This window comes from Ostrea edulis, chromosome 2 (genome assembly GCF_947568905.1).
Source record: "Ostrea edulis chromosome 2, xbOstEdul1.1, whole genome shotgun sequence".
NCBI lineage: Eukaryota > Metazoa > Mollusca > Bivalvia > Ostreida > Ostreidae > Ostrea > Ostrea edulis.
The window spans coordinates 105,338,107-105,358,018 of NC_079165.1; the positions used below are offsets into that span (position 1 = coordinate 105,338,107).

General features: G+C 34.1%; 1 protein-coding gene across 1 annotated transcript in view; it reads left to right on the plus strand.

Annotated features, from left to right (window-relative positions):
• Window positions 1-19,068, plus strand: part of LOC125667316 (AF4/FMR2 family member 4-like) — a 47,370-nt gene extending 28,302 nt beyond the window's left edge. The window contains exons 9-20 of the mRNA XM_056155903.1: window positions 1,158-1,240; window positions 5,758-5,962; window positions 6,683-7,857; window positions 10,563-10,746; window positions 10,971-11,122; window positions 12,550-12,625; window positions 12,777-12,913; window positions 13,598-13,675; window positions 13,977-14,070; window positions 14,253-14,396; window positions 15,104-15,287; window positions 15,865-19,068. Of these exons, the coding sequence (XP_056011878.1) occupies window positions 1,158-1,240; window positions 5,758-5,962; window positions 6,683-7,857; window positions 10,563-10,746; window positions 10,971-11,122; window positions 12,550-12,625; window positions 12,777-12,913; window positions 13,598-13,675; window positions 13,977-14,070; window positions 14,253-14,396; window positions 15,104-15,287; window positions 15,865-15,974 (2,622 nt within the window). The 3' untranslated portion in view covers window positions 15,975-19,068. The remainder of the gene's footprint in view (window positions 1-1,157; window positions 1,241-5,757; window positions 5,963-6,682; window positions 7,858-10,562; window positions 10,747-10,970; window positions 11,123-12,549; window positions 12,626-12,776; window positions 12,914-13,597; window positions 13,676-13,976; window positions 14,071-14,252; window positions 14,397-15,103; window positions 15,288-15,864) is intronic.
• Window positions 19,069-19,912: the final 844 nt, after the last annotated feature.

Genomic DNA, 19,912 nt, shown 5'->3' on the forward strand with positions numbered 1-19,912 from the left:
TCACAATATATTAATAAAATGTTGCAGATGGTAACACAAATTGAATACATGGCATTATGAGTGGTAAATTGAGTTCTCTATTAACAGGCGCCATTGAAGTAGGTCTAGTGTCTAGTTGAGCTCATTGAGTTGCATATATGTGTAGTTATTATGTTTTATGTTAGCAGAGAGAGAGAGAGCACAATTGTCAACTCCAGTGGTTGCTAGTTGATAGAAGATTATCACTTGGTAATCATACATGTGTGTAGCATGTAGCAAATTGACATAAAATGTTTGACAGAAAAACTTTTCTTAATCATCATTAACTGTTACAACACATTCTTGTCCTTTCATCTCTGTTCTTATAGAATATGAATTTGGCATAGGACACAAAACATTCTATAAAGCATGTCATCTTCCTGAAATTTTAGTCTTGCAACACCTCAGGTTCTAAACACAACAATGGAAAAAGTTTAAATTTTCAAATTAGTTCAGTTGAAATTTCTGCAAGAGCAATATCATTGGCTGACAAAAAGATCACCGGCACATCCCAGAACAGGATGTCCAAGTGTAGTGAACTACATGAGCAGATCAAAGGATCTCATTTTAATCAAACCACAATAACCTATTTGAGTAAACCATTTTTTTTTTTTTTTAAATCAATATCAAATTTATAATGATTAAGCTGGAAATCTTATCTCCGTGATTTTGGAATCTAATCTTCCTGTAGGTTTAAGATTCATTTTCAAATTTTAAATTGTGCATGAATTCCATGCAGTGCCATGCATGTTTTGCATTTCGTGTTTATAGTAATCAAGCCTCTCATCTCCAGTGATTGGAAGGTTAGCGATAAAAGAATGTGATCAAATAAACAATTACTTATTGATTTTCTGACATTCGTGCAATTAAGGAAACCTTCTACCAAAGTACCTTTACCTGAGAAATTTTAAAAACTTGGAACTGTTTGTGATGATATGTTACAAAACATTATCATAGATGTTATTAGTGGAATGTCAGATAAACATAAACTTGATATTTATTGACCTGCTTCATCTCCTAATGGACGGATCTGCTAGATCTGCACACAGTTGGTCTGATACTGTAATGGATTGCCAGTTAGTTTGTGATGATCATTTGTTATGCCAAGTTGAAACCTATTTGTTTTTTGTTTTTTTCAGAGAGCTTCGGATACAGCTGATTCTAAATACCCCAAGGTCTCTGTCAGTGGACCAGGCACCAATGCCCCGACAAAAGAACAGAGGTACAGTCATTATTAACTTGTATCATTGATGTAAGACAAAAAACTTTAACAATGATAAACACTAACATTTTCATGTTGTTTTCAGTGTTGACTTTTGTGAATCAGCATTCACTGTTGTTCACAGGTGTTGTAAACTCACACTATTTTTTTTCACGTGCAGTGTGTAATCTGGAAGTGATTGTGAGATCTCTGTTTTCTATTAGAAGTGCTTATTGAGTAATTGCTCTGACAGTTCTATCATTTTGTCTGGTGTATCAGTGCAGGGCAAACCTTGTATTGTCTAACTAGATACCAGCAGAATGCTGCAGCCACAGAGCAAGCAGTTCATTCCAACAACTTACTTTGCACATAAATATGTTATTAATAGAATTTCATCTACAGAACACAGGAATCAAAAGTGTAATCTACCCTAGGCTATAATTCTTGTGCTGAAAATCAAACACAAAACTGCAAGTCATGTTTTTTCCTGGTTTTGCAGTAATGATGAGATAAGATTTATTGAAGTTTTTACAGGTCACTGGTAAGGGTGATCAAGTTATCCAAGATTTAATGGTAGTCAGTCGGATGGTCCATTTAAGTTTTCCTTCAATTCAAGCAGATGGATGTTATTTAAGTATGGGTGTAGTTGTTGTTTTGAAGACATATCAAGTTCTCTTTTGTTTTTATGATTACTAGATTTTTTTTAGGGATTTGTAACATTGAATTTAAAACAGAAAGTTTACACCCAAATGGAACATTTTTGGAGGGAGGTAATCACTGGTGCAAGATAGACATACAATGGGTTTAAGCAAGTAATTGTCGGAACTAAAGGAAATTCTAGATTAGAGAGTTTATGTGTTAGTGAAACTGTACACCCAAATCAATACTGATACATGCTGCAATATTGAGAAAGTTGTTTTTGATACATACCATGAAACGCATTCTCACCTACTAGTGCAGAAGAAAAGAAAATGTATAAGGTAATTTGATAGGCAGTTTTAAGTCTTTCATTTTCAATGCTTGTTGGTCAGAATATTTGCTTTTTGTTTTTTAATGAAATAGAAGTTTAAGTTGGAACTGTACATTGAAAACAATATCTACACACAGAAAGTACATGATTCCAAAAATGATATGAGAATTTTGTTGAAATAGGTTTTTGTTTTTTAATATCAAAATTTATGTTAAAAAAGATCATAGGTTAGCAACATACTCCCCACTATCTCAACTTAATTATATTCCATTGATTTATGAATGTTGTGTGCTATTTTTATGCCCTTCTTTGAAAAAGAGGGGGCATATTGTTTTGCAACTGTCGGTCGGTCGGTCTGTAGACCACATGTTGTCCACTCAATATCTTGAGAACCTTTCACTTGATGATAATGATATTTCATATGTGGGTTGGTTATGAGTAGAAGAGGACCCCTATTGTTTTTCAGGTCCAAAGGTCAAGGGTCAATCTACTCTGGACATAGGAATATAATGTCCGCTCAATATCTTGAGAACCCTTTGCTTGAAAAACATCAAACTTAGCACACTGGTACATCCTAAGGAGTAGATGACTCCTATTGATTTTGAGGTCATATGGTCAAAGGTCAAACTGGGCATAGGAATATACTGACCATTCAATTTCTAGAGAACCCTTTGCTTGACAGACATCAAACTTGGTACACCAGTACATCTTCAGGAGAAGATGACCCCTAGTGATTTTGAGGTCACATGGTCAAAGGTCAAGGGTCAAACAGGACATTAGAATATACTGTCCGCTCAATATCTTGAGAACCCTTTGCTTGACAGACATCAAACTTGGTACACTGGTACATCTTCAGGAGAAGATGACCCCTATTGATTTTGAGGTCACATAGTCAAAGGTCAAGGGTCAAACTAGACATGGAAATAAACTGTCCGCTCAGTATCTTGAGAACCCTTTGCTTGACAGACATCAAACTTGGTACACTGGTACATCTTCAGGAGAAGATGACCCCTATTGATTTTGAGGTCAAAGGTCAAGGGTCAAACTAGACATGGAAATAAACTGTCCGCTCAATATCTTGAGAACCCTTTGCTTGACAGACATCAAACTTGGTACACTGGTACGTCTTCAGGAGAAGATGACCCCTATTGATTTTGAGGTCACACGGTCAAAGGTCAAGGGTCAAACTGGACATAGGAATATACTGTCCGTTCAATATCTTGATAACCCTTTTGCTTGACAGACATCAAACTTAGTACACTGGTACATCTTCAGGAGAAGATGACCCATATTGATTTTGAGGTCAAAAGTCAATTGTTGAACTGGACATAGTAATATATTGTCTCCTATATTTTAAGAATTATTTGCTTGATTGACACCAAACTTGGTACACTGGTACAGCATAAGGAGTAGATGACCCCTATTGATATTTAGGTCACATGGTCAATTCACTCTTGACATAGCAAGATATTGTCTGCTCAGTTTTTTGAATTGATGATACTACTATCAATTAAATGATGTGTGTGTATAACCCTTTTCAATTTTGCACCATGGGGGGGGGGGGGGGGGGGGGGGCAGGGGGCATATGTGTTTTACAAACATCTCTTGTTTGAATTATTGATAAACCAATTAATTATGTGCATCTACTCATGAATTCTGATATTCAGAAATTAACTTTGATATGCACATGACCTTTTTTTTAAAAAAAAAAATTTAATCAGAGTTTGTGAATGAGGTTATTGCGATAGATCTAATCAAATATGAAAAGAAAATGAGAATAAATATTCTTAACATATAAGAGAAAACTATTGATTTTAGCATAAAGTTATTGTTTCATGGTTGGCAATCTTGAGTTGGTGCACAGCAGTTCATTTGAAATTGATTGATGATATAAACCTGCAGATGTACATCACCCGATGCCAGGGTTTTCATTGTTGTTAAGTGATTTGGAGGCCGCATTCAGGTAGAACCTGACAGAAGCTCTCTGTCTGAAGAAACTCTTGACAGGTAATGTTTACCTTCTGAGGTGACCTGATTTCGTTTGGGAGGTGATTTCTCTATTCTTGACGCATAGTGATTACTTGCTGACGTAAGATCCTACATCTCATTGACTGCATTAAATTATGACTCTAGAACTATGGGCTTCTGCTACTGATTTTCGTTAGTGAAAATGTTATTTAATGTGAACTGACTGTGTGTGTGATATATTTAGTTTACTAGCTAATCGGCCATAGCCTTGTAAAAAGGAGGTTTATGTTGTTGGTTGGAAATGCTGGAAGCAGACAGGGAAAACAACTTGGTTTGTATTAATGAATACAGACTCCAAACCCCTATGTTTTAGGGCAATAAAACTTGATAGATATCCTTTATCTGAAGTTTCTTGTAAATAATCTAGTAAACTGAAAGTATGTTTGTATTCCAGTTGATATTGATTGTCTGATACAGAGACTGGCCTGCTGCAAAAAAAAAAAAAAAAACAGAAAAAGAAAACCTAACAGCAGCAGTTGGGTAGTTAGGGATTGGTAAATCATCAGTAATTGATTCATTATGGCTTAAGCCTCTCGGAAAATTACACAATTGAAAGAAGAAATGTAGCCCACAGGTAAACGGAATAATCACTTCTGCATTCTCATTAAATGTTGAAATGACTGCATAATTAATTTTGTTCCAGTGGAGATGAACTTTACTTTCAGTGTTGTGGGTGTATTATTGCTGATTGTCTGAATTCCAGGTAGTTTAATGTTATGTATATCTCCAAAATCCAGGGAACTATGACAAGATGATATATGCCTTGATATCCTTCAGAATGAGGCACAAATGTGTTGGTGAAAAAAGCTCACATCAAGGAGTACTGTTATTTAGGTCTATTTAGGGGTGTACAGGAATTTACCCTGGGGTATTTTCCAGTACACCCTGATTAGACCCAGGTAACAAATGTAATTTGTATGTAGCCTTAATAACAAATATATTTCCCACTTTAAGATTTCATGTATTTAGCATTGTGAAGGGGGACGTCAAATCTTGTCACTTTTGTATGGAAAATGAATACCTTTGTGACGTCACTTTTTTATTACATGTTGCTTCAACTTGGGGTATAGATATTTACTCCCAGCTTATTATTAGAATGCATCTAGATATACAAGATATAAAACCAAATTGTCAGCTTTTATTAAGGTTGTAAATATCAGACTGTGCAGTCTGGATACCGCCTGTCTCAGTATTGTACAGAACATTAGTACATGTGTTATTGACACACGGGTGTTTTTTACTGGCAATTCTTTCTACCACCTTTTTCTAATCCATTGCAGGTTTCTTCGTGCTACTTCAGAAAATTATTAATTTATAAAGAAGATGTATAAAAAAAAAAAAAATCACTATCATTTAAGGAATATCCAGATGTTTTCAGCAAAAGATCAAATATTTAGACTTTTTTTTTGTACTTGACTAACCATCATTATATTTGTACAGAACTAGAAGGGTGCTGTAACAATAGAATGGATAAGTATATTTTGATTAGTATGATTTAATACATAATATTTGAAATAATATTGATTAATGATATTTTCAGGATGAACTCTGGAGACTCGAGTAGCTCATCAGAGGATGAGTCAGACAGCAATGATACGGACAGTGAAAGTCAGTCATCAGAGGAAGATGATAAAAGTGATGACAATGAGGAGGAGGATGAAGAAGAAGAGGAGGAGGAAAAGGTTCCAGCTAAACACAAATCTCCAATCAATTCTTCATTGTCTGATAAAGGGCATGACACTTCAGTAAGTGTCAAAGTACTGTTAGTATATATCAGAATGGTTAAAACAGAAACTTCACTTCAGTAAATGTCAGAGTACTGTTAGTATACGTCATAATGGTTAAAACAGAAACTTCACTTCAGTAAATGTCAGAGTACTGTTAGTATACGTCATAATGGTTAAAACAGAAACTTCACTTCAGTAAATGTCAGAGTACTGTTAGTATACGTCATAATGGTTAAAACAGAAACTTCACTTCAGTAAATGTCAAGAGTACTGTTAGTATATGTCATAATGGTTAAAACTTCACTTCAGTAAATGTCAGAGTACTGTTAGTATATGTCATAATGGTTAAAACTTCACTTCAGTAAATGTTTGAGTATTACTACAAATGTAGTACGTGTTTTAGTCCACATGACTGTAACAGAAGCTATACCAGTAAGTGTCAGAGGCTTGTCAACATCTGTTTACTAAATATCTATCTAGGATAAAGTGTATGAGACATTCAGATCAGATTACATTCATTCGTATATTAGATACTGCAGACATTTCTGATGCTTCATGAGTATAAATTAGATGACTTTCTAAGATATTGTTGTACCTTGAAAAATTACCATGATTACTTTCTCCAGTTTGTGTGCTGATGTTGATATTTGTATTTGAATTAGTATACCTGATAATTAGATTAGAGAGTTACAGTTATATACAGATGAAGCGTCTAACACTTTGTATTATGTATTTTAGAAAAGCTCCACTTGTTCCACATGGGCATTAAGTAATTTCATCAAAAATGTGGAATCTCCCATCTCGCAGCTTCCTAGTTCCAATGACAATTCTAAATTGTCAGACAAGCCAAACATGACAATATCAGAAAAAGACAATGATCAAGTTATCAGTGACATGTTGAATAACATAGACCATGCAGGGAGCATACGATGGTCACCTGTTTTACCGACGACGAAACACAGACATACTCAACAAAAATCACCATTTAGCAGTTATAGTGAACATCAGTCACCTCCATCAAAAAATAGCAATCGGACATCAGTGAATGAAAAACTTAAGACCTCCACACCCGAGTCTAAGAGTCGGTTTCGGAAGGAGAAATCGAGTGGACTAAATTTATCTGATGAAGATTCACAGAGTGAGAATGAGGAGATAGATGTAGAATCAGTGACTCCAGGAAAAGAAATCATTCCGGAAATATTGAGACGAAATGCTGGGTCAGTGTCCGACACGAAAAAACGCTTAGAGTTTGAGAGAACAGATAGTGAATGTGTTAGTCGAGTGACTCCCAGTAGTTTGACTGGAAAGAAAAACACAAGTAAGACCAAAGACAAACGAGACCAAACAAAGTCAGTCAGTAAACGACAAGACAAGGAAAATAAGGAGAATAATGAGAAGGAGAACTGCTGCGATGATATTAAGAATATTTTTGAGCAAATTACAGTGAATCCACCATTGTCACCAATACCTAATGTTCCAGAAAACTCAAATCCAAAATCTTCAATTCCAGGTTTAACGTATGATAATAGTGGTAAACCCAGAATTATTGTTCGTTTCAACCTGTCATTATTAGCAAAACCAATTGACAAATGCAATACTTCCCAGAATTCATTGTGTTCAAATTTAAAGGATAATAAGATGTGTTCAGATATCAAAAGTGAGGACTTGGCTAGTAATAGTGACATGGATATAGATGACGATATTGTTGACTCTAAAGTTCTCATAGAAGAGTGTCCTAAACCAGAATCCCCACACTGTAATATGACATCAGTGCCATTTTCATCACATTACTCACCTCATACAAGGAATGGTGATATTACCAGTGTCAAACGTAGATCGGACTTGGACTTTCATGATAATAGAAAGCGTGCCAGAAGTGATAGCAAGCGAAACAGTTTAGGGAGTTCTCGAGAGTAAGTACCGCAATATCTCTTACGACTGCATACTGTAGATTCCTTGTGTAAGTGAGAAAATCATATTTGCATCTCTTCCCAAATTAAAGTTCTTGCTTTTAGTTATCTATCATTAATTTATATAGATTTGTGGCATTCTGAGTATTGGCGTCACAGTATTAGGTTGCTTCCAAATTGATGCCAGGGTGCGATGAAAGCACTAATCCTGGACAAGTTTAAATTGTCTTGGGAGGTGGATTTCGTTACCAATTTGTCTCTGGTGATGAGTGCTTTACTTTTATCAGCCTATATAGACTGTGTGGTCTTTGTAATTTTGGATTTATCAATAGTCAACCCAGAACTGGCAATAACTATATCAAATTTATTCCACAGTTTTGATACCTTAAATGATTTCAACCTGCAACATTGTGGGTTGTGAAAGGAATATGTATTTACTTATCCAGTGGAAATATCCAGTTCATAAATCTGCATTGTCTCTCATCACAGAAAAAGACAATTAACTTTCTCTTTCCAAAGAATAAACAAACATGAGATGAAATGTCTCATCATTACATTATAGAAATGGACATCAAATAAAACTGTGAGGCTGAGCAGAAATTTATAAACAAGAAATTGTGAAAATAAATGGGACCATAATATATATATTTGAAACTTGGGGAAGGGTAAAACCATCACAGGGACAAATAGCAAGTGTCGCTCGCCTTTCCCTTGGGATGAGTGGTCAAGATTTTTCTTTTTTTTCCCAGGATGTAAAATACATGTAGTGATTTCACTAATGCTAGCATGATATATATACATCAAGAATCTACAACCCAAGGCCAAGCTGGGATTTGTTAATCAAACATCATTTTCTCACAAGTTTGATTAAAATGGGGCTCTCCATTTATCTATATGTCTGTTTCATAATTTCTATAATCCTAATTGATAATTTTATTATAATGGGTCAATAGTACTGAATTTGACAGTAACAATCTCATTACAACCACTATGCAAAATATGTATAGTGTTGATCAATGTGTGTAAACCATGGCCCTCAATGATATTATGGGGCAGGTTACAAGTCCAAAGTTTGACATAGAATTTATCATAAAAATCTAATTTAAAGAACATAAAGGCTACAGTTTTCGTCCTTAGATATTGGCTAAGGTGGAGTTACAGTGGTGTATTCAAGTTTGATGTTGGACTATTTAGGGGAAATCTTCAAACAGAATCAGTTGCTTAAGAACAAGACTCAAATTTTTCAAATTATTATTTGCAAATTGTTTTTTTTTAGTAAAGAACATTCCTGGAGATAAAATACACTGGTCTCTTGGGAATTAATTCATTTCTGATATGATCTGTCAAATTTTAAAACCAGTGTATATATGCTACATTATGGATGGTTAAGATACACATTTATGAACTTGAAATACTATAAGAAGTTTTTATCATTATTATCATTTTGCTTAGTCCATGTCATTCAGAGATACTTAATTACTCAATTATTGAAATTATCCTCATCTTGAAATGTTCCCTAGCTCAATTATCATGTTTTTTTTGGTCCCATCTAGAAAAGCATTTGCTGGATGATTTTGATAACTTCTCCTAAATAATAAACCCAATAGTGGTAATCCTACATGTTGTGTGGTCTGTCTAGATGTTTCAATGTCAAGATCAGAATCCATAATTTCAGGTGTCCTAGAGGTACATTTTAATTTTTGATATGATATATTTTCATAATGTTTATCAACAAATTTATTTAATTGAAATTGAGTTTCATAGTTGGTCAATACATTGAAATATCAGACTTATGATCCTCTCACACTAATACTTAAGCTGATTGTAGCCAATTGTCTATTAATAGACATACCATTTGGATAGATCTACAAATTGATAGATATTGGCCAATTGATTTTAGCTATTAAGTTGATTAAGTTATGACACTTGTTGGGTTAATTTTGTGCATTTTTTACAATATATTCTTTTAATTTGTATGTATGGTTCATGATGAGTAAAGTGGTAATTTTGAATAAAAGTTGCAGTGTATGTTTTTACACTTCGTGTACAGATACATACATTTCATACTTCGGATGGTACGCTTTAAGTTCAGGATCCGACAGTTATAATGATGGGATTTATCATGTACATCTGATCAGTGATGAAATCTTAACTGCAGCTTAAAAATCAATAAATAATTCAAAACATGTATTGCATGTACCAAGAAGATTTTATGAACTCTGAAACTGATTGCTGGAAAATGTAGATCAAAGGCTGTTTATCGACACTTTTGTCGTATTGACTTCAATGTAAGCTCATCCACCAAGAAGATATATTGCCCTATATTGCTGTTGTTCGGAAAATTTGCACATTTTTACCACACTAAGAAGCAACATTCTACGAAGTAATTATTAAGGAATTAATGTCTCCATTGTTTGTATTACGGGGGATAGAATAACAATGAAGGCGAGGAGAAGTTTGTAGATTTCTACCTCATGTTTCCATTATATATATATATCATTTTAAACATACATGTATGCCAACAGATGTAGGAAAATGTGTAGCATGCTGTGGTCACTATTACTGTCTATATATAGATAAAAGGAACTTTGTGTAATGTTTGTTTTGATAATTAGGGTAAATCACAATGTGAATATTCATTATTTTTAAGTGGCCTTGACTGAAAGTATATAGTCCCTATTAACAGAATTTATTTGATTGTTTTATAGGAGAGTAAGTCACTCTGATAACCATGAATGGGACATGAAACACCCACAGAGGTCAGAGTGCAAAGAACGCAGACACAGTTCAAGTAGTAATTCTAGTCAGCCCCGAGGCACCAGTAGATGTACCAAGGAAACCAAAAACCAGAGCACGGAACCAGACATTACTGCACAACAGATGCATGACAAGGTGGTCTTTGATGGGATTTCTTACAGTACTAAAAAACTTGAAATAAGAAATATATGTATTATGAAACATAATTCATTTTAATTAGAAATTTTAAAGAAAGAAAACAATTTTAACAAAAGCAAAATGTCTATATCATTTTGGCAAAAAATATTTTATATTTTCAAAGTAAAGTAAAAAATAAATAAATAATAACAATGTAAAATGAAAAAACTTGTGTGTTACAGGAAGAGTTTGAGGTTCCTGGGAATGGCCCTGACAATAGTGGTCAGTATCCGTCGTCAGTGGAAATGAGCAGTTACTCGCGCGGGGGCGAGGGAGATGTGGCCCACGTTCCTAGTCCTCAGACACGCAAGTCGGCTAAAGCTACTGATGAATGGTGAGTTAGAGATGTTGTTTTGTAAATGCTAACTCTTTCCTGTTTTAGGATATTTAAAGGCCAATGTTCTCCGTATTCTAAGATTGAATGTCCATTTGTCTAATTTTACTGGTACAGGTATTACCAACATCTTGATCATTAATAAAGCACATAAGAGACATGCTTTGATATTTGATAAAAATAGCATTTTAATGAAAAGAACCAAAGATGAAAGTCATCTTTTTATTTTTTGAGCATGCTAGCTTTAAATTCAGTGCTGACAAATGTTTTCACTTTTATTTAAGAATAGAACTTTATCTAACAAGTGACTATAATAATATTCAGATAATTTATTTAGAATTTTAGAGACATCAAGTCTCAAATTCAGTGTGTCTTAAAGGGATACTTCTTTTCTCTGTTTGATCAATAAAGTATTCCCAGAAATAAAGTGATGATTTAGCGATCATTAGGAGCCAGTGGATAAAGGCAGTTTGTGCTTGACAGTCACCCTGTCAAGGGAAATCTGTAAAGTAGCAGAGAGCAATCAGGGCAGGAAAATCAATTGTGTGATCAGAATTAAAGGAAGCCTCCGCCAGTCTGATTGTATGGCACCTTCATAGCTTCACTGATAGATGGCTTATGTTTGTCTTGTCAATACACTCTATTACTTCATAATTAAGGTTTCTGTATTGACTGAGCATCAAGTATGCCCTTCATCACCTCATCACCTCCAGAAAATGTCTTTTTTTTGAGCATGTGACCGTGAAAGTCTAGTGATGACGTCACCTGCACTGTCTGTTGTTCTATATATAGCCTTGTGAGGGTCTTCAAATTAGAAGACTGCATAATCTACTGAAGAAAGTCCTTGAGATGATTAATGTGTCTGCTATTAGGTTAATGTTCCCCATTTAAGCAGTTTTCAACTGTGTGGTTGCAGAAAACCTTTTTTTTTTCAAGAAAAATTCTTGTAAATGGAAGCCATCAGTTATGGTATTTAAGGAATGACAGTAATTTCTGTTCTTTTTATAAGTTGTAGCAGTTTACACTTTATAAATCGTAACACTGTTTATAAAAAGGATTTTCTGTCCCATCTTAATACTCTAAATGTGTAAAATGAGTAAAAAGTACCTTCATTCCTTATGATTTATTTTTTTTTTTTAAAACACAGTTAAAAACACAGTTGATGTAATTTGATCAATGATTATAATAAAAAAAACTTGTATTGTGTGATGCAGAGCAATATTGCTGTAGCAACAAAATGCAACCAGAGGAGTTAAATATATTGACGTGATTCCCAGGACGTCATAGGGCACTACTTAACATCAGCTCAGTTTATATAATAGGAATATTATTGATAAAGCCCATAATCAAAATTGTGATTTACAATTGAAATGAATGTTTGAGTAAGTTTTATGCATTTTATATGAGAGATGATTTGTATATTATAGGTGTACCCTTTCCTCGGATACCTACTTCAGGCATGCAAGAGAATTAAAACATCAGGCTGATACTATGAACAGCTCAGTAAGCATAATACAATTAGAGGGGCAATGAATCACTGGCTTAAAAGTACACATGTGCTTCATCTGACTCGAAAGTACCTTTTGTGCTGTTATAGCTACAATGATGTGCAAAATATGACTGCCTCAATGCAAATTGTGACTTTATATTGTAGAGTGACAAGCTTCAAAAAGCGATGAAGTATTTAGAGTCCTTTATAGCATTTATCCAGTGCGGATATGCCATGGAGCGAGGCAGCGGAGACCAATCCAGAATCTTCAGCACGTATAGAGATACAAACAAACTAGTCTCGTAAGTCACGTATAGAGATACAAACAAACTAGTCTCGTAAGTCTCACGACCAGTATAGCTGCACAGTTCGGATGGTGTAATGCTGCTTACTATTCACTCTGTTAACAAAATCTAGTAATTATATCTAAAATGTGGAGACTTAATATTTTGTCAATACCTTTGAAGCAGGTCAAAGCAACTGTCTCGTTACCTTGAGTATTAGATGTTTAATTTCAACACTCATTCTATTTTTGGTTGATTTTAATCTATCTTTGAGTTGGTCTAAAAAGAAATGAAATAACTTGGAACATGAACTGAGACTAAGTTAGATACAATTATTTTTTCCCCTCCTGTGTATTTCTTCAGTATTTCCATAAGATATACCTATTAACACCTTTCAGCCAATATACACTTTTCAATCTTATATAAATAACCATCAAAGAAACTCGGATAAAAATGCAGTGACAGATATCCAATTGAAGTAAATTAATTTTTGCTACATCAGCTGGGTAATCCATCATTTGACAGTGTCTTGTCGTGAGAGAATGCAAGAGCACTGCAGTGGTAGAGCTATTGGTGATACAGATATTTAAGCTGTATCCAGAGTAGGACTTTTTTCCCACTGATCAATACCAGGGGGCTTTATGATACTCTTGTCATAATGACTGAATATGATGTGATTTATGGTACGCTCTCTATTTGCAGACATATAAGCCGATTGAGAGGAAACCATGAGTCGAACAACAACACATCCACAAAAGAGAAAATTGTATCAGTATTGAGGTAACCATTACTTGGCTTCTACCTGGAATTAGTTGTGAAAATAAGATCCCTAGTGTTTGCTAATATATTACATAGGAGTAACAGAAAGAAAAGTCTCAAGTTAGAGTAACGATGTATGACAGAGCAAACAGATTAAATCAATACTATAGATTATATACATTAATATAAAGTGTACATAAGGGTATTATTTTCTGTGGTTGTGATAAAACATCGGGATTCTTGTGTCTCTCTTCAAAATCTTAAGATCTCTTTATTCTTGGTATAGTTGTCTTTCTTATACTCTATGTGTTTTGCATAACAGTTTTAGAATCCAATCCTTGTTGAATCTGAAGTTGTACAAGATGAAGAAGAATGAAACTGAGAGACTAAAGAGGGCAATAGAGGATTACAACAAGGTGTCATTTCAGTACATTAAGAAAAGAAAGAAAATAGTTATTTTAAGTAATTTTCATTAATTTAAAAGCAGATCAAACAAATAAATATTAAGTTTGAAATACTCAGTTACTTTAATATACTTCCTTCCTCTGTATCTGCCAGTAACATCACAAGATAACAATGATTGAAATTGATATTGCAGACTACAGCAAGCAAACCAGCCCCTCCTATTAGCCATGCCCCTTCACCTCATCAGAACAGCTGGAGCAGCCGCTCAAACAGGACCCCCTCCCCAATGTCCCCTACCCCCTCCCCAGTCGGCAGCACGGGGTCACTGGAATCCAGGGTGAGTTTTAATGCAAAACTTGTAGTGTTGAAGATTCTTGTGATGCATGGATTCTGTAACATACAATATTATGTAATTAACAAGAATATTTTTATAAATGTTATTTTCCTAGTATCTTTGTTTACTATCAATAAAATTCTGTCTTGTGATTTTATATTAATACTATTAACTTGGCCAAAGATCCGTTTTAATTTTTATAAGATTATTTTTATAAATCATATCAGATTGAAAGCACATGTTCGGTTTATATTTCTTGTGTGCCCATTCAAACATGAGTATCTAGAAAATTGCAGGAGTACCTACACCTTATCTGTCAACATGCAATAATAAACACTCAGCACGAGCCTCAATGATTTTGATACATGGCACATTCTTTGTCAAAATATTTGAAACTTTATAAACATTGAAATCAGAAATTATAGGACATCTTGTTGCTGCACCAGATCCATTTGTAGATCACATTTTCTCTGAAATCTAACTTGTCATCCCCTACTCTGTCTTGTTGTATGCTGTGTTTTTGGCAGCATTCTTTTTTGAAATTTCTAGATATATCTGATTGAACTCGCTAAGATTGTATATTCTATGAAGCTTTTGTTCATAATTGAAAACAGAACTTTGAATAACAACCCCCCCCCCCCCCCCCCCCCCAGATGACTACCAGTATGATTTTCATGCATGTACTATATTTTGATGCTTGAATTTTACAGGGCAGTAGTACTGATCTCACACCCTCTAAACTTCCCAATGGAAATGTGCATATGTCCTCAGCCTCCATTACGTACCCTCAGCGCATACATTCCATCACACAACAGTACATCACGAACACTGGCTACCTTGTGCAGGCTCATGACTTCTGGGAACAAGCTGACTCTGTCATGCAGGAGGTTAAAGGTCAGGGGCAAAGTCTTACTGTCAAATTTTGGATTTTGATACAATATGATATATGTTATTGTATGGTTTGAATAATTCTAAGCTTTCTGATTGACTGAGATCCAACAATCTACAAAATATAGAATGTTATTTCACCTATACATTGCCTTCAAGGTGAATATAACATTTGATTTCAAAATTGAAAATTTCAAAATTGTTACAAATAATTATAATTTCTTCAATGAAAACTGGCATCTCTACTAACTTTCGAAACAGTAGCTGGTTTTTGATGTTTTGAATTATTCATCATATAATAAACCATAACTGGCATCTCTAATCATTTTCAGCTAGGTCTTTCAGTTTAGCTGTATTCAAAATTGGCCAACCAGTTAGCATTCCATAGGCTCTAAAAGACATTTTCGATGTTTCAAATTATTCAATAATATGATAAGGGATTATTGATATTTTCTTGGTTTACTGTACCTCTAAGGTATCTAAAGCATTGATTTTGCCTTTAAAAAGATGTCAATAATTGTATAGTATTATTTTAATTATTCAAATTGATATAGAAATAAGAATGATATACATGTATTTACAGGGTTCTTTGAAGATGTGGAGGAACATTCAGAAGTGCTGACTCTGCTCAGCAGTATACCAGACTTAATCTGCTTTCTTCAGAAAGTTGTAGAAAAATTAAAGGACACTTGAGATTTCCTGTAGAAAGCAAGAGTTACAAGATATCTGAACTGGAGCTCTTCCTGGTGTAACCAGAGTTCTGTGTGTGTGTGTTCCACTATTCTCGGTATTCTCTACCAAGCCTCAGCCACTGGGTGTGAGGATGGCATGACATATTACTTGGTGCTCAAAGGTAAAAGGGTGAAAAGTGGATTGAATTCATACCAGTGAAGGCAGCTATAACATGACAGAATATATATCACAACTGTGCTTTCAATCAATTTTGCGAATAGTCGCCTTTCTCAAAATGTGATATGGAAAATACGAAGGAGTTTCAAATCTTTCTTAGTGCAAATATCATGTGCAAAACAATTATCAAGAACTTTATAGTATAAATGGTAGATTATGTAAAATCCTGACATTTGTCGGAGGCAATTTACGACACATATACTTGAATATGTTCATTTAATCATTTCCACATTTTTGGTCTTCCACGGAAGTTTCTACTTTAAAATGAGTCGAACGCAATGGGGGCAGGTCCTAGTTCATAACTGGTTTCGGATTTTTGAAACATTTCTCTTTTTGATGTATTCATTTTGTATGTGTATGTTGTACTGCAATGATCATGATGCAGATTTATACTGTGTGAAGATTTGAGATTTTCCAAATTTTAAAAGATGTTGAATGAATCAAGTGGATAGTATTTATTTTAAGTTATGAGATGTGTAAATTATTCATTTTATATACCATAAACTAGTCAAAAGATACTACACCAATTTTAAACCCTATGTGACTACTTTTTTTGTCATCTTTTGTCATTCATTCCATGAATTTATGGGAAAATAATTCCATGAATATTGCCATGACTTACATTACCAAAACAAAACTAAAGAAACCTATTAAAACTGCCAAAAATTTGAGTACATAGACATATAATGTTTAGATCAATTAATAATTAGAGAACCATAGTTATCTTTTTAATTTTTTTTTCCAGTAAAAGTATTGAAATGGGTTTCTTCTGTGAAGATATCAGTTTCACCTCATCAAGTGTACTTGATTACCGTACTTAAGATTAGAGCATTTAAGAAAGCATACATTCAATTCAATTAGTAGCTAGCTGATGACAAGCTCCCATTCTTTTAATAATCTGGATTTTATAATTGCTGTATGGCTTCCAGAAGAATTTCAGAAATCCATTTTGTTACATATAGCAAGTAATAACATGCTAGTAATCCCTTCAAATGATTTAGAGGCATTCACATTTCAGCAATCAGCACATATTTATCAACAGTATCAAAATATTTTCCTTTTTTAAAAAGAATTCAGCAACATATTTTGAAGTGTTAAAGGTTTTGAAAGTTTTTGGAAGTAAAAAATTGACCAGCAGAATCTGGTAATATTGTAAGGTTTTTCTGTTAATCAATTGATTAAGTAGATTTGGACCTGAAAGTGTTCTCAGCATTGTTAACTGTCTGATATGTTGTAGTGTTCTAGACAATATTTGTCTATAAGGGACATGAAAGTGCCCAATACACAAGTTTGTTGCCTTAACTGCCACAGTTTGGAACAGTGCTACATCCAGCTGTGGCTAACAGGAAAGTGCTATGTCTACCACTACCCACGTAAATTATTGGTATCAAAATGCCTAAATTATTTATATTAATTGTGTATAAGAAGTTTTCATTCATAAGGACAGAAATACATTAACCTAGATGTTTTTACATGTTGGTGATATGAATCTGTTAATTTTCTGGTTCAGATTCACAGGAGTGAGCTTTTGTTACCAGCAGTATCTCCTCGCCAGTGTTTTTAAATTACAAATAACTACGAGATTTGTATGAAAAGTACAAAGTTCGGAAAGAAGATATGAAACCTATGCTGTTCTGTGATATATGTTCAGCTGTTTTACTGTACGAAAGATATTTTTCTTTTGCAATATGGTATAAAACATATTTATTGACTTGAGACTGAAATGTTGATATTGAGACTTTATTATTGTGTATTGTCCCCTGTGGTGTCATGGATGGACAGACTGTCTGTGGCCCGGGGTTTCCAGCATTATGTGACTATTGTTCCCAGGTCTGTGGCTTTGGCCTCTCTGCTATATATATCTATATATATATATATTTGTTATGAAGCTGAAATATTCTATATCAATTTTAAAATTTGTTTTGTTTTTATGGAATGTGGAAACATTTTTAAATTTGGTTCATGTACACTATATATGTCAATGTTCTCTGTTTTTGGCAATATGATGACCTTGATTGCATTCCCAATGCACTGCTTGACAGTGACCTTGATTTAAAGGTCAGAAAGATAGGGAGAAGTAACAGATTTTTAAAGATATTTTTCATACAGTTCAGAGTTGCCGCCTATGTCAAGTTCATTCCAGTAGGATCAAAGCTGGGACTTGGTAACTAGAGGACCTTTCAGGGAAAGATGTCAAACTATTTCTTACCTGTTATTAATGAATTTTGATAAACAGTTATGCATTCCAGGTTCTGAACATATGTATGTCATGATCACAAGTAGCAATGAAATCAGAAACTGTATTTTACTGTTAGGAAAATTTTGCTTTCTGTTTGAAGGTATATAATACCTATCAGTATTGCCATAATATTCTATCAAGTGCAAAAAATCAGTTGCACTATAAATTATAAGTATTACATTGTATGACAAAACATTGTATACCATGTCATTCTTTCTTTCAGTTTCTAGTTTTAAATTATTCGTTGTTTGATCAGTGCTTAATTTTCTTTCAACTTAGTAAGTACGTAAGTTATGTCTACTGTTCATGGAGTAAGTCTTTAATGATACAAGATTCTTCTCAGGTCATGTTCAAATGATTTGTCCTGCACCCCCATGTACCTGAATCTCTAGTTAGTGGAAAGATCTGTTCCACCAAGGTTGTAAAGTGGCATGTATAATGTTATGTCTGTTTGTCTGCTTCATTGCCGGTGCTGCCGTGGATGCAGATCGGCTCACCGTCAGCTGCTGTGTGACTGGTTGTGTATGTGGTCAGCTTACTGTTGCCACATGTGTATGTCATCACTTATCATTAGGCCAAATTATGAATATGAATATATGAATATTTATTGTTTATTATTAAAATGACACAAATGATGAATTAGTATTTGGTTGTTTTTTAATAGAGATGTCCATAACCAATGTATGTGGTAAACTCTATTTTGGAATGCTGTGCCCAAAATAGAATTGCGAGATTGATGACTACAGGAATATATACCGGAGTTATACAAAGGTGAATTTCTGTTTTGTCTGTATGCTTGGTCATCTGTGATCTTTGAGGACATATGAACCATAATTAGAAAACAGGAGCAATTACTAGTTGTGTATTGCACTCAGTTTTAAGATAGGAGTAAAAATAGAATTCTCAGAGAATTGAAAGGAATTTCAGAAGTCCCTAGTATGATCAGAGGATTCTGAGACCACAGTCGTTAGATTTATTTTGAGGATAACTACACAACATCTTAATGACACACTACATGAATATCGGTTGAATATTGACTCGGTGGAATTGAAACATTAAAAAACAGATGCTGCCACCCAGCATAGATAGTTGCAGCTTCTGTAAATATTGTTCATTAAAATAAATTCTGGTGCAGAGAGATGTCCATAATATGAACACTATATCATCCATCTAGGATTTGTCTTGGCAATCGTTGAGCATTTAAAAAGGGCATTTTCCATGCTACAAAAATGCTTTCTTTGTTTTATCAGCTGATGAAAGGTAGCAAGTGTTGAAGAAAAATGCATGACGGTTATGCAATTTTTTTCTGCAATGATTGCTGCCTTCATCACTTAATAAAACAACAAAGAAAGACATTTTATTGTTCATATTTCTATTTTTAAAAAATATAAACTAGATTTAAGTACTAAAATGTATCATGGACCCATTCATTACATTAAACGGAACAGCCAATGCACCCTTTGACCGTGACGCGCTCCATATC